The sequence below is a fragment of the Mus caroli genome, chromosome 19 (genome assembly GCF_900094665.2).
Source record: "Mus caroli chromosome 19, CAROLI_EIJ_v1.1, whole genome shotgun sequence".
Taxonomy (NCBI): Eukaryota; Metazoa; Chordata; class Mammalia; order Rodentia; family Muridae; genus Mus; species Mus caroli.
In genome coordinates, this window is record NC_034588.1 from 2,227,644 (window position 1) to 2,242,497 (window position 14,854).

The 14,854-nt window shown below is 50.2% G+C and overlaps 3 protein-coding genes across 4 annotated transcripts in view; 1 reads left to right on the plus strand and 2 right to left on the minus strand.

Annotated features, from left to right (window-relative positions):
* The first annotated feature begins 544 nt into the window (after positions 1-544).
* Positions 545-4,145, plus strand: Cfl1 (cofilin 1). Its single transcript, XM_021151510.2, has 4 exons — positions 545-687; positions 2,586-2,893; positions 3,247-3,323; positions 3,494-4,145. Exons 1-4 carry the CDS (start codon positions 685-687, stop codon positions 3,604-3,606), a joined length of 501 nt encoding a protein of 166 aa, XP_021007169.2. The 5' UTR covers positions 545-684; the 3' UTR covers positions 3,607-4,145.
* A 1,022-nt stretch (positions 4,146-5,167) lies between these two features.
* The window catches only part of Snx32 (sorting nexin 32), a 15,209-nt gene continuing 5,522 nt past the window's right edge, over positions 5,168-14,854 (minus strand). The window contains exons 2-13 of one of the 2 annotated variants that reach the window (XM_021151508.2): positions 8,470-8,574; positions 8,161-8,271; positions 7,943-8,064; positions 7,666-7,789; positions 7,445-7,549; positions 7,239-7,344; positions 7,076-7,151; positions 6,854-6,893; positions 6,187-6,273; positions 5,929-6,088; positions 5,766-5,851; positions 5,168-5,516 (exon numbers count right to left, since the gene is read on the minus strand). In XM_021151508.2, the coding sequence (XP_021007167.1) occupies positions 5,463-5,516; positions 5,766-5,851; positions 5,929-6,088; positions 6,187-6,273; positions 6,854-6,893; positions 7,076-7,151; positions 7,239-7,344; positions 7,445-7,549; positions 7,666-7,789; positions 7,943-8,064; positions 8,161-8,271; positions 8,470-8,574 (1,176 nt within the window). In that variant the 3' untranslated portion in view covers positions 5,168-5,462. Of the gene's footprint in view, positions 5,852-5,928; positions 6,089-6,186; positions 6,274-6,853; positions 6,894-7,075; positions 7,152-7,238; positions 7,345-7,444; positions 7,550-7,665; positions 7,790-7,942; positions 8,065-8,160; positions 8,272-8,469; positions 8,575-14,854 lie in introns of both variants that reach the window. The other variant, XM_029472676.1, reaches the window with a different exon arrangement.
* On the minus strand, positions 12,464-13,646 carry LOC110285389 (non-structural maintenance of chromosomes element 3 homolog). Its single transcript, XM_021151509.2, has 2 exons — positions 13,636-13,646; positions 12,464-13,543 (listed from the first exon to the last, which is right to left on the minus strand). The coding sequence occupies exons 1-2, from the start codon at positions 13,644-13,646 to the stop codon at positions 12,562-12,564; spliced, it is 993 nt and encodes a 330-aa protein (XP_021007168.2). The 3' UTR covers positions 12,464-12,561.

A 14,854-nucleotide genomic window follows, 5' to 3' on the forward strand; every position in this document is an offset into this window, starting at 1 on the left:
GTAAAAGAGATATAAAGAAGTTTTTAGTGCACAACTCATCATCCTTCCCCCATGAATTACGTTTGATCTAACAATTTGCCAAACGTCTTTAGACAAAGCCAAAGCTCTCAAACTTTTTATGTTAGCATTTCCCGTTTTTTAAAAAATCCTATTTGTTGAAATTTTACTCTACGAGAGCATTTCTATTGGCTTGAAGACACCGTTATACTTGGCGATTCTCTTTTCTGTGGGAGAGGATCCCAAGCTGATGATTCAAAATCTTTTTTCAGGAACCATAAAGAACAAAAAACACTTAACTTCTGGGATAAAGAGAGACTCAAGTAGAGAATTATATTCAGGTCATTTTTATCAAGCGATGGGCCTCTGGCCCAGAGCGTTTTCTGGTCCATTGCACCAATGGGCTCACTCTCCGTGCAACAGCCCACGCCTCTGGGCCTCCGCCTACTCTGCGCCTCAAGCGCTGCGGAACCCGGTAGCAGCAAGTTCTATTTCGGTGCAAAATCCTTGGACTTCACTTCCCGTCGGCCCGCGCGGCAAGCGCCGGAAGGCCGCCCCGCCCCTCATTGTGCGGCTCCTACTAAACGGAAGGGGCCGGGAGAGGCCGCGTTCAGTCGGATCCCGGCAGCAGCTGCGGCGGCTCAGGTCTTCAGTCGTTCTTTCTGTCTCCCTTTCGTTTCCGGAAACATGGTGAGCATTAGGCCACTGCGCCCGAGGGAAGCGGGTTCGTGATCCGTCGCTTGCGCGCCGGGCGGGGTGGGGGCGGCAGAGAAACGGTCTTGGTACCCCATCCCCCAGCACCCCGAGCGAGATTAAGGGTCTCATTGAAGGGCAGGCCGCGCGTGCGCGCCTCCCGGCGCTGGGAAGGGCCGATTCGGACGTTGCTCGCGCGCCCCCTGGCTCCTCTCCCCTCCCCCATCCCGCCTTTGCGCCAGCGCGGCCACTGGCCGTGGGGGAGGGGTCCAGTGTGCGGGGCCTCGGGCAACGCTCGCTGGCTCTGGATGGCGCGCGCTGGACCAGAGCACGCGGCATCCAAACCCTGGCCCGGCGCCGCTAGGGAAAAGCGCGCGAGGTGTCGGCGCGCGCCCCACCCAAGGGCTGTTCCCTTCCCCGCATCATCCTCCCTCTGCGGCTAGGTTGGTCTCCACAGCAGGTGGCAGGGATTCCGCCGTCAGGGAGGGGCGGGGGCGGCCGCGATGTGGCTCTGGGAGATGCTGAGGCATCGGGGAACCTGATTGAGACGCTGGTTCCGGAGCCTCCTTGCATCACGAGTCACGGAGTGGGGTCCTGGACAGGCTATCGCCCCACTTCTAGAAAGAGCGATTACACACTCCATTCTCTAGTCACTGTACCTCGGGCTAGAGCTAGAACAGCGCGTGCGCACATGCCCGGGCCCTGCCATCCCGGCTGCAGCTCTAGCCGAGTTAGGCCTTTTGCTGCTCTGCCGGATGGGGCCGAGGGTGGAGCCGCGTTTAGGGAAGTGACCGAGGCGGGTACCGCCCGGAAGCCACCCAGCTTTTATGCTTAGCCTGAGGGCACGGAAAATGTTGCTTGGAGTGACTGGCCAGAGCTACCTCTCCAGCTGACTGCGTTTACGCCTGTTCCTAAAGACGATTCTTTAGGCGTCGAGACATCTGAGGTCCCGCCGCCTCGCTGCCTCTGGGCTACGAGTGTCTCTTGGGGAGGCCCTGAACCTAGTCCAATCTTTCTCCGCCTACTCCGGAAGCGGTGAATCACGTGGCTAGCTTCCTCTGCAGTTCCATGGTGGTGGTGGGGAGGGTTGGTTGTAGATTTCTGATTGGGTCTTCCCCGCGGGCCGTACAAAGCAGAAAGTTTTCGACGATTTGGGGCCCCACAGTTTGACCTATTAATTTGTCAGTCTTTTTTTTTTTTTAAGGACTCACCATTCTTGGATGACAGGGAGTTGTCCAGCAGGGCCTTAATTAAGGGTTGTAATTCTTGTGTATCGGAGATCTCGGCAGCAAAGAGTGTCATTTATACAATGACTGCATTTCTAATGAGCAATAAACTACTGAGCAGCTCTTGGTGTCTGTGAATTTCTGATGTTCTGATTCTCTTTCCTGGAGATGAGACTATGCCCCAGGAGTTTGGTCTTTTGTATCTACCCTATGTTGGCATTTTAATCTTTCGGGTTCTTTGAATCTGGTGTTTACAACTCAGCAAAAGTTTTTGTTTTCCTTTTGGGCTTTCATTTATTTATTTTTTTAAGAGACAGGATTTCTCTGTGTTGCCCCTGCTGTCCTGGAACTCATTCTATAGATCTAAGACTGGTTTCAGACTCAGAGAAAGGCGTGTTCTACCACTCTTGGCAAGGTCTTCTTTTTAATAAGTACTGTTCTAACATTTATGGGGATGTTGAACTAGATAATTGGATCTCCCTTGCAGGAGGTTTGTCCTAACTGGTTCTTAGATGATGAATTGGATAGGGAACGAAGTCTGCAGGGACATTACTAATCTGTGTGGGGCTGAGAAGTAGGCTTGTTACTCTGACTGAGGTCTCCGGTAACTGCGAAGAGTACCCCAGAATCCTTTCCCTTATAAGGCATATTATTTGATTTGTCCCTCAGGCCTCTGGTGTGGCTGTCTCTGATGGTGTCATCAAGGTGTTCAATGACATGAAAGTTCGCAAGTCTTCAACACCAGAAGAAGTGAAGAAACGCAAGAAGGCGGTGCTCTTTTGCCTGAGTGAGGACAAGAAGAACATCATCCTGGAGGAGGGCAAGGAGATCCTGGTAGGAGATGTGGGGCAGACTGTGGACGACCCCTACACCACTTTTGTCAAGATGCTGCCAGACAAGGACTGCCGCTATGCACTCTATGATGCAACCTACGAGACCAAGGAGAGCAAGAAGGAGGACCTGGTGTTCATTTTCTGGTGAGCTCCGTATTCAGGCTCTTCTGCCTGCCTCTGGTTCCCTTTCTCAGAGCTTAACAGAAATTATTCCAGGTGTTGGGGACGCCAGGGTTGTAACAACCCTTTCAGTGAGGAGCTAGGTGTGGTGGTCCCCACACCGTTAGTCCCAGCTTGAGGGAGGCAAAGGTAGGCAGATGCCTGTGAGTTTGAGGCTAACCTGGTCTACAGAAAGACCCTGTGTTTCAAAAACAAAAACCAATGAGGAAAAGAAAATCCCTGCTGTTAGAATATCCTAAAGATATTCTTTAGGATTTCTTTTCTTGAGTCATTATTCCCTGGATGTAGCTGCAGCCTTTTCCTTGCTTTGTCTTTAGGGCCCCCGAGAATGCACCCCTTAAGAGCAAAATGATCTATGCCAGCTCCAAGGATGCCATCAAGAAGAAGCTGACAGGTAAGGATCCCGTCTGCAAAAGTCATGGTGCAGTCTGGATGAACAGGGTCCTCCATTCTCCTGCTAGCTGGGCTACCTTCCTCCTCTCATCTGCTCTGATGCCTCCTTCCCAGATAGAACCCCACCCCACCCCAGTGCTTCCTGCTCACTGCTTTCTTTTCACCCTGTAGGAATCAAGCATGAATTACAAGCTAACTGCTACGAGGAGGTCAAGGACCGCTGCACCCTGGCAGAGAAACTAGGTGGCAGCGCCGTCATTTCCCTGGAGGGCAAGCCTTTGTGAGCCACCTCCAGCCCCCTGCCTGGAGCATCTTAACAGCCCCAGACCTGCTCTTGGGTGTTGCAGGCTGCCCCTTTCCTGCCAGACCGGAGGGGCTGGGGGGATCCCAGCAGGGGGAGGGCTATCCCTTCACCCCAGTTGCCAAACATCCCTCCCACCCCCTGGACCGTCCTTCTCCCTCCATCCCTGACGGTTCTGGCCTTCCCAAACTGCTTTTGATCTTCTGATTCCTCTTGGGTTGAAGCAGACCAAGTCCCGTCCTAGGCACCCAGTTTGGGGGGAGCCTGTATTTTTTTTTTTTTAACGACACCCCTACTCCTTATCCCTCCCCATCCCATGCTGCCAACTTCTAACCACAATAGTGACTGTGCTTGTCTGTTTAGTTCTGTGTGTAAATGAAATGTGGAAATGACCCTCCCTGCCCCAGCTGGCTGCCCTCCCCTTTCCCTTGATCTTGACCACTCATGGAAGCAGGACCAGTAAGGGACCTTCAATTTAAAAACAAAACAAAACAAAAAAACAATAAAAAGGCTAATTAACAATGTGGCTTTTGGGTTTGGGATTTTGGGGACCCTGTGATGGGAGATGGATCGGTGGTTTTCCTGTTCTTTACCCCCCAGTAAGTGGCATCTCCTTTTGAGTTGGGATGCCACTGTTAGTTCCAAGGTAGTTGAATAGGGCAGTTGGGCTCAGAGTGTGTCACATCTGAAACTTCTTACTAATGGACCTTTATAGTGGACAGCGAAGCACCCTGAGCCCCTTTCCACGCGTGGGCTAAATACAGTTTCCTCGGGTGACATTGCTTTTTAAGGTTCTCTTCAGCTCTCCCTCTCCCCTCTGGGGCGGTTGGCACACCCCACTGCCAGGTTCAGAGGTGCTAAGAGTAGCTAAGTAGCCTTTGGCCTCCTGTACTGTGACTGGAGTCCATTCAGGGTGGGTCAGGTGGAGTCTAGGACTTCAGACCCAGGTGTCTGGAGCCCTACCTACTACTGTTACCCCAGCTAAAGCCTGAGTCTTTGACTTCCTGTGGATTCTGGCCTGAGGGCAGGAGAGCTGGTTTCCTTAGCTGGCCCCAAGTCTGAGAAAGTTGTAGGAAGGGGCTGTCCTGTTTTGATAGTGGGGGTAGAGGGAATTTGATTTTTTTTTTTAAGCAACAGGGTTTCTCTAGATCAGGCTGTGCTTGAACTCAGGTCAGCTTGTCTCTGCCTCCTGAGTGCCAGGGTTAAAGGTGTTCATTAAAGAAGTACTTTAATGTTATTTAGATCTGTAAGGCTTTTTTGCTTTTGCTTTGATTTCTTATAAAGTCCCATTAAGGCTGGCCTATTCTGAAGACAGACACGGGAAGAACACTTGTTTTTCTGGGGTGCTGGGCATTGAACCCAGGGCTTTGTGCGTGGTAGGCAAGCACTCCACCTCTGAGCTATAGCAACAGATGGGGAATTTGTGTTCTTGAAAGAACTGAGGGGGATGCAAACCTCAGAAGCAGGGGCTTCTCACCACTTAAAGGAGCCGAGGGCTTGTGTGGTCTCCATGTCTCGAGGAAAGTAAAGGCAAGCAGACTTGGGGCAGTAAACGGCTGTTTATTTGTGAGGGGCGGTGCCAGTGAACTCTTCTAAAGCCAGTGGCAGGATGGAGGTCGAGCTTTGACAGCCTGCTGTAGAGAGGGCTAGGGTCCCTAGAACTCTGCTTACCTCCCCCCCCCCCATGCTTCCCTGTCAGGCAGAGCCAACTGCTTTGGGGTCTGGGTTTGCCCAAGGAAGATTAAGGGTGTGGCAGATGGCCGCCATGGTAGGAAAGGAGAGCCTCTTATAGGGAGAGGGCAGGAGACTGAGGACAGCTGGCAGTGAAGTCTGCTTTCACTACGGCTCCCCCTTAAGGGCAACAAGGGCATTCTGAAGAAGCAGGGTGCTGGCCTGCAGGAAAAAAGACCTCCGTTCCTTGAGGCTGCTACTATGGTAGCCATTCCTCAGCCTTCGGGCTCCCCTCCTACCACCCAAGGAAGAGAAGGGCAAAAAACCACGGGCCTCAGAAGAGCGTTGCCTTGACCCTCGGGCTTGGCTGTATACTGCTGCCCCCTCATCACTGGGGGCACCCCCATACCTTGGGGAAAGGGGGTGGGAGCAGCAGAGGAGCTCATGGCGGAGTAGGCAGTGAGCACTCACCTTGGCGTGCTTGAGCTCCAGTTCCGCCAGTTCAATGAGATTCTTACGGAAAGAGGAGACCCGGCGAGACTTGAAGTCCATGAGCTCTGGGGAGGAGAACACAAAGGAGTAAGGGCTGAGGGTGGGTGTTGACCGTGGGGTGACGCCAGCCTTCAGGGCTCACCTTGTTTGGCGGAGTCCGAGAGGCGCTCGAAGCGCTGGCAGCACAGCTGTTGGTGGCTCTCTGCTGGCTGTACTTCTCGGTTCCTAGTCCGAGCTTTGTCCAGTGCCTTGTTAGCATTCTCGTAGTCAGCCAGTGCCCGAAGCCGCCGGTACAACAGGTCCTAAGGCCATCAGCAGCGCAAGATGGCTGTTGTCATGGATATTGCTGCTGGCCCTCCACATGGCCTTCATCCCTCAGAGTCCCCAGGCGGCCTCTCACCTTGGCTGCCTGTGAGTCTCGCATGTAATATCTCAGCATGTCAGACAGCTTCAGGTCCTCATCAGAGGCTACCCGGCCTTCCAGTTTCTGTATCAGGAAGGTGAGACTGGGAAGGGGGCTTGAGAAAGGGAACCTAAAGGGCTGGTGGTCGTTCCTCTACATACCCAGCAGAGAACTTCTTATAACTACTACACATCAGGCTCAGAGTTCCAGAAAGCAGGCCAGGGAGGTGGGTGCGTGTGTGCGAGCCTAGAGAACTGCATGTTCAGTAGGGTGCCTATAATCAGATCTGGGAAGGCCTAAATTTAGGGCAGGCTAAGGGCTTTGTAGCTCAGTTGGTGCTGGAGTGGACAAGGCCTCTGCAGTCCCTTGAGTGCACACTTCTTAGAAGATTGGCATACTCCATAGACTTCTTTGTGAAGAGTTTGGGAGGGATCTATGCATCTCCACAGAATGTTGGTGGCTCAGGACAGTGTCCCAGAGGTGTATGGCATTCCCCTGTGCCTTGCTTCTGCTCCCAGCCCTCACCAGTCTCATACACTCTCTTAGAGTGGCATGCTCTTTGCATGTCTCCATCCCACGTCCCTGTAAGCCAGTCTAGAATGAGCACCACCATGCGCACCTATGGCAGTGCTACGGAAGACCAAGTGCAGAAGGCAATACTCACTCTCAGCCGTTCAAAGAGCTCTGCCAGCTTCAGGAAGCTCCTGGAATGTGGAGGGCAGGGGTCTGGGGGCAGCTCAAGGCCTCCCTCTCAAGCCCGCCTGGGGATCTTTTCTCCCCTAGCCCCTTCAGAAACTTTGCACAACCCACCCCCATCCTGGATTTCTATGACATTCACACCCCTTGTGAGTACACACAGTATTACAGCCACAGTGTGAATCCTCACCTCTTGAGTTGGTTGACCTCCTGGGTTCCGAGACTGCTCAGTGCAGCAGAGATAGGGATATAGTTGTCTGCCAGGCCTGCCGGAGAGCAACCTCAATTAGAGCCCCTAAATCTGCACACTGAGCCCCACACCCATGGTGTAGACCCTCAGCCCTCGTACATACACTTGTGGGAGTGCATAACACGGTCGGCCCTCTGGCAGGTGTCTCGGATTCGGGTGTGGTATTCTAGTAGGAAGGTCCTCTCATGCTCAAAGAAGGCATCTACCTCCTAAGGGTTGGAAACAGAACACTTTATCCAGGCACTAGGAGTGGTGCAGTACCAGCACCCAGGGTGTCCCTGTTGCCTGGCAGCCCACAGAGAGGGTCACCTTGAGCCCTGATATGCCGGTGATGAGGACTTCATCTGCAGACCTGACGATGCTCCTCAGGAGCCCTCCCAAGACCTCCTTCCTGTTCTTCTCTCGAACACTCAGCTGAGCACACAGGGGAGGGTGAGATGCTTGGGTGGGCAGGCAAACCTGGTGACATCATCAGGCGTGATTTCCCCCACCCTGGTTTCAATCCCACAATGCTCAATCAATCAGCTTACATCCTGGCTATATTCCAAGAAGACGGAGAAGTTGTGGTCCCGACGTAGGGTGGGATGGGCTGCCAGGCGCTGCAGGAAGACTTCGTGCATCGCAACAGTCTTCTTAAAGATGGCCAAGTACTCCCTGTAGGAGCATGGACAGCTTGACCTCCACACTGGGCTCCATCATAATTCCCCCTCAACAGACCTGGGGCCAGAGGTCGAGGTCTCAGGACATCTATCCTAGTTAGGGAAGAAACCCTGGAGGGATGGGGAGGGGCGGGGATGGGGTACTCACGCTTCTAGCTCCTGCTTCATCTTGGAGAATTCTTCCCGGGTGATGGAACTGTTGCCCTCACCCAACTTCTGCAGCTTTTCCCTTGAAGCCTCAAAGTCTGGCCTGGGAGGGGCTGGGGGAATCTGCTTAAAGGAGAGGATGGATTGCCAAGGGGCCGTCACAGCCTTCCATCCTCACTCATGTTCCCAACCTCCCAGCCCAGCCCAGCCCCTCCTCACGATGAGGCCGGCGTACTCTTCGTTTTCCACATAGGTGTCATGTAGCCAGATGAACTCTTCGTGCTGGCGAACCACTGAGAACTCAGACTGGGCAAAGTGAGGGAGGCCACTCTGGAAGCCCAGAGACCTGTGTGAGATCCCATCTTCCCCAAAGCTGCCTTCACCAAACCTACTAAACATCCACTTTCAGCATTCCCATCCCGACCAACACTCGGGGATGATGCTTTCTAAGGGGTCAAAGGTTGTGGTGGCTCTGCTTCCCACCCCAGGACAGCTGTCCACCTCCTGACCAACAAGAAGCCACCTTACCTTGGTTTGAACAGTGAACTTCACCTTGTCCCGCTCACTCACTGCATCAGAAATCTCCACCTGTAAGGGACTGTCCCCCTGCAGATCCACTGATGTGGAGGAAGGCTGGGGAGCAGAGAGGGCAAGCTGGTTGGCTGAAGCCTCTTGTCTTGCCCCCTCTCTGGATACCCTGTTCAGAGTACCATTACTAACCAAAGCATCCCCCAGCTCCCATCCTCAGAGGCAGGCGGAATGCCTTCACAGTCTCTACTTCTGTCATGTATAAGAGCTGCTTGATTATAAGCCCTTCATGGGTTTAAAATGTCATAAGCCTGGCTTGATGTCTCATGCCTATAATCACAGCATTTAGGAAGCTGAAGCAGGAGGATTGGAGGGTTGCTGTAGGCAGGCTGGGTTAAATAGTGAATTCTGATCTAGACTGGGCTACAGAGTAAGATCTGTCTCAAGCAAAATAAAACAGCCAACGTAGAGCTAGCTATAGGGAAGAGGACCAAGAGCTCAAGGCTAGCAGATGTCTGACAGTTTCTCCTTGGCCGTGCTAGGAGAGGTGCCATAGAAAGGCATGGCAGTAGTACGTGAGTTTTTAACTTTTGCTAACCATTGAGCAATATTTTATGCTTTTATCAGGGATTTTTTTTTTCAAACAGCATCTTATTACATAGGTCTGACTGGCCTGGAACTTGATATATTGATCAGGCTAGGCTTCTTTCTGTCCTAATAGTCCTGTGTTGGCCTTTATATCAGAATTACAGGCAAGGAGCCACTGTACCTGGCTTCCCATATTGTTTTTGTTTTTTGTTTTTTTGTTTTGTTTTGCTTTGTTTTTCGAGACAGGGTTTCTCTGAAGCCCTGTCTGTCCTGGAAATCACTTTGTAGACCAGGCTGACCTCGAACTCAGAAATCTGCCTGCCTCTGCCTCCCCAGTGCTGGGATTAAAAGTGTACAGGACTACACCTGGCTCTACTTAGTTTTATAAGTTATTACAATACCTTTTTGTGGCTTGAGTATGCTTGGCCCAGGGAGTGGCACTATTAGGAGTGCCACAGCCTTGTTGGAGTAGGTGTGACCTTGTTGGAGGAAGTAGGTCACTGTGGGAATGGGTTTTGAGACCCTACTCCTAGCTGCCTGGAAAACGGTGGTCTGTTCCTGGCTTTCTTTGGATGAAGATGTAGAACTCTCAGCTCCTCCTGCACCATGCCTGCCTGGACACTGCCATGCTCCCACTTTTGATGATAATGGACTGAATCTTTGAACCTGTAAGCCTGCCCTCAATGAAATGTTGTCCTTATAAGAGTTGCCTTGGTCATGGTGTCTCTTCACAGCAGTGGAAACCCTACTTGCTAAATTTGTCTTTACTTTTTAGACTCTTTTAGGTTTACTCCTTATATAACCCTATAACTTACATTTTACTCTTTCTTTCCAGTCTTTATGTCTTTGTTTCCTGCTTCTGACTTACTGGCCCTCTATAAGCGACAGATCTGGCGATAAAGGAAACCCTTGGCTGTTTATGATCATAGACAATGACTTTCCAGCTGGGGGTGGCAATGCAAACCGTCACTCTGTAGAGAGGTGTGGGCAGGAAGAGCAAGACTTCAAGCCCATAATTACTTCAAGAGATTGTAGGGAGAGTTCAAGGCCAGATTTGGCTCTTATAGCCAGTTCAAGGCCAGTCTGAGCCACATGAACTGACTCACTGAAAGAAAAGAGAGCTGGAGGGTTGGTAAGACAGCTCCGCTGGCAGTGTGTCACCTGCCACTAGGCAGGATGAATCCTATGTGACCTCCAGGACCTATAAGGTAGAAGCCGAGAATTGAATCCCTCCAATTTCCTCTGACCTCCACATGTTTGTCACCGCACAATCCCCCACAAATTTTTTTTTTTTTTTTTTTTGGTTTTTCGAGACAGGGTTTCTCTTTATAGCTCTGGCTGTCCTGGAGCTCATTTTGTAGACCAGGCTGGCCTCGAACTCAGAAATCCGCCTGCCTCTGCCTCCCGAGTGCTGGGATTAAAGGCATGCGCCACCACGCCCAGCTTCCCCCACAAATTTTAAGACAGTGTAACTAAGAGAGAAATAGGCGCTGACGGGAAGGCAGTGGTCAAGAGCGCTAATTGACAGGGGTCAGCTCTCAGCAGCCACATACTCACAACCATGTGTAACCCCAACTCCAAGGATCTGACACCCTCTTCCTACCTCCTGAGGGCACCAGACAGGCACATGATACACAGAGCCACATGAAAGCAAAATACTCAAAAATAAATTAAACAACAAAAAACCCCCAAAGTTTAAAGATAAAACATGTTTTCAAAACTCAATGCTAGAGCCCAGTAAGAAGCCTCAGCAGTTACAGCATTTGTTTTGAAAGCTTAATGGGACAAAAAAAGAGGGAAAGAAAGATAACTCTAAAAAGCTGTCCTCTGATCAGTATGCTACGGCACTCACACGCACATGCACACACACACACACACACACACACACACTCTCACACCCATAAACACACACACACAACACATTCTTAAAAAAACGAAGTTCAAACAGGCGTTTTTACATGCCTTTATCATAGCAATGAAGCTCCTTGGAGGACTGCTGGTTTTTATCAAATTTCTCCCATTTTCTCAGGGTAATTATGTGGGTTTTCCTGTTATTCTGCTTTAAAACTTTTATTTAGAGGTTCACGAGACGACTCAGGAGTTAAGAGAAGATCTCATCCAGAGGTCTGGGGTTCAATCCCACAGGTTACAACCATCTGGAACTCCAGCCCCATGAGATCCTATGTCTTCTGCACCAGATGTGAACGCTGTGCAGACATACTTGCAGACAAAGCACCCATAGACATAAAACTAATGAGAACGGGGATTCCAGCATCTAACAACTGACTGACTGTAATCAAGCTCCAGGAGACCCGCTCTCTTCTGGCCTCTGAAGGTACCTACACTCATATACACATACCCACCCTCAAATGCAGAATTTAAAAATTAAATAAATATTTAAAATAAAATGGTCTATTATTATTTGGTTTTGTGAGACAGGGTATTGCCATGTGGCCCAGGCTGGCCCAAAGATATATATAGTCCAGGCTAGCTTCCATCCTTAATTAATTTTCCTTCTTCTGCTTCCAGAGTGCTGGGATTACAGGCATGCCGTTACCGTGCCTGGCTTCTTGCAGCGCTCAGGAGGGAAGAGAAGTGTGAGACAAGCCTGAGTTACATGAGCTTCTTGTTTAAAAATAACTAAAAACCCAAGGCGGTGGTGGTACACACCTTTATTCCCAGTACTGGGAAAGTGGAGGCAGGCCGATTTCTGTGAGTTCAAGGTCAGCCTGGTCTACAGAGTAAGTTCCAGGACACAGAGAAACCCACAACTAAAGACAAAACCAAACCAAACCAAACCAAAAATCGGCAGATGACATGACTCAGTGGGTGTGGGTACTGGCCACCAAGCCTGATCAGATTCTCACTTCACACACAATGGCAGGGCCACGAGTTCCCGTAATCTCTGCATGTGCACGACACACATGCGCGTTTCTGTACATCATACACACACAATATTTCTTTCTTTCTTTCTTTCTTTTTTTTTTTTTTTTTTTTTTTTTTTTTTTTTTTTTTTTTTTTTTTTTTTTTTTTTTTTTTTTTTTTTTTTTTTTTGGTTTTTCTGTGTAGCCCTGGCTGTCCTGGAACTCACTTTGTAGACCAGGCTGGCCTCGAACTCAGAAATCCACCTGCCTCTACCTCCCAAGTGCTGGGATTAAAGGCGTGTGCAACCACACCCAGCTCCACACAATATTTCTAAATTAAAAAAAAAAAACCCACAATTCTTTTACTTTTGTTTTTATTTATTTATTTTCTGAGACAGGGTTTCTCTGTATAGCCCAGGCAGTCCTGGAACTCACTCTGGAGACCATGCTGGCCTTGAACTCAGAGATTCACCTGCCACCTGACCCAGTTCATTATTATAGAATATCACAATTCCAAAAGAAAAAATAAACTGAAACACATCTTAAAGGTAATACATTTTAATTATTGTGGAAATATGCTCCTTCTGCACCCATCTTCCCTATTTTTCTAGCTTATGCTCGTGAATCCTGAACGTTTACTTCAAGAGGTCGGGGCTGGACCATTTGGCTCTGGTCTGACCCTACGCTGCTCCTCCGCCAAAGCTTCACAGTATTGAGTGGGCCAGTCCTTGGGATCTTGATTATGGATTTTGGCTACAAACTTAAGGACTTTCATCTTGCTGGTTTCCAGATTTGCTCGCGGACCCCACTGGAGCTCACAATCCACAGGATCTGTGTGGGGTATCCGACGATACTCCAGGTAACGCTGTCTCACGAAGTCTTCAGTAATGAGTTTCTTCGGATAGCCGAAAACTGAATGCTTCTTGGTGGGATACACCCCCAAACGACGTAGAAAACACCAGACATCGTTTTCTGGGATGCTGTGGCCATTCATTAAGATGAGCCCTAAAATAATCATCAGGAGGCCGGTGGTGGGCGTTCTCTGGTAGCCTCTCAGTTCACTATCCTTGTCCACTGGCTCCAGGGCGTTGATGAGGATGTAGGCATTGCTTTTGGGGTCGAGTTCCACCAGCTTGTACCCGAACACGTAGTGGAGCCGTTCTGCAGCCAGTTTAAGCAGGTCTGGGAAGATGTTTTTGTAGTCTCGGATGACATGTTTCATGATCCCTGACTGCTTGATGGGAATCTTCCTCTGGTCCTTAATCAGCAAGAACTGCACCAGCTCTGCCACCTTAAGCTCCAGCTGCTTCTGGGTCCAGAGCTCCGGAGCGGAGGTGGCCTGGGCCTGACGAAAGCTTGGCGACCTGGCGCCTGGGGGGTCCTGCAAGGCATCAGGGTCTCCAGACGCTCTCGCGATCTCTCCAGAGACACCCGGGCAGCAGTCGCTGCTGCTCCATAGCTGGGCATCAGGGTGCAACATGTGACCAGGCGGAGAGACGCTCCTAACCGGCCACACCGGACAACTAGGGATCTTCTGCACGGGGCGCACGCGCGCACGCGCGGGGAGGGGAGCGGTGGTGGGGGCAGAGGAGGGAGTGGGGCGCGGGGACAAACCGTGCTTCCTAGTTGGATTTGTGCTGGATCTTCTTGGCTAGTTTCAAATGCCTAGTACCTTCCATTCCCAGAAGATTGTCTTGCAATCTTCCATCCTGACAGAATTACCATTCCGGCAAATTATCTTACTAATTTAACTTGATCATATTTTATGGTTTGTGGCCTGGTTTGTCCTCCTCCTTTCTCTTGCAGTGCTGCAGATGGAACCCAAGGCCCCGGCAGCACAGGCTAGCAAGCAGCTATCAGCAAGGCTTGGTTTTTATAAGGGCAACAGAGGACAACTTGGAGGAACAACTGGGTTCCCATCTTCCACCAAGTGGAATGGGTGATTTGAACTCAAGTCATCTGATTGGCACCACTGAGCCAAACGGGCTGCCCTGTCTTATTCTCTGGAGTGTGTGGTACTGGTATGAACCATCCATCACACGTGGTCTCTTTCCCTTAATATTTTTGATAATTGGGGGGGGGTAGGGTGATAAAACTTATGTAAGTTTTTGTTTTTGTTCGTTGGAGATGATGTCCGTGATGTCGCTTCCATCTGCCAAGTGTTGACAAAACATTGCCAAATTCACATAACTTAGAATGTCCCGTCTGAGGGCCAGCAAGATGGCTCAGTAGACAGAAGCACTGGTTGGACAAATTTGGTGACCTGAGATTGCTTTCTGGAATTCACTGGGGGAAGAGGGAACCCCAAAGGACACCCCTGATCTCCACATATCTCCCATGGCAGGTGTTCTCTATTTCTCAACCCCACAGTAATATGTAAATCAAAAACTAAAACCAGGAGCTGAAGGGATGGCTCAGTGGTTAGGAGCATGGACTGCTCTTCCAGAGGACTCACAACCACTTGTAACTCCAGCTCCGAGGATTCCGTGCCTCTGGGAGCACCTGAACTCTTGTGTACATATGCACACACACACATCCACACACATACACACATATAATTTAAAAACTGAACCTTACTTTTTTTTTTTTTTTTTAAAAATTTAAGTGGGGCTGAGGTGGTGCACACCTTTAATTCCAGCACTCAGGAGGCAGAGACAAGAGGATCTATGAGTTGAAGGCCAGCTTGGTTTACAGAGTAAGTTCCAGGACAGCAGAGGCAACACAGAGAAACCTGCCTTGAACAACAGCAACACATTTTAATTTAAAAATTTAAAGAAATAAAAATTCCCACTGGTGCCCTCATTCTGGAGATATATACCACGGGCACTGGGGACACTCAGCTGAGTCACTGTTCCCCCCACTCCTCTTTCCACAGATTGCTAAACAGAAATAAACTAGGAGTTCTGCTTCTGCTTCTGCTTTTTTTTTTTTTT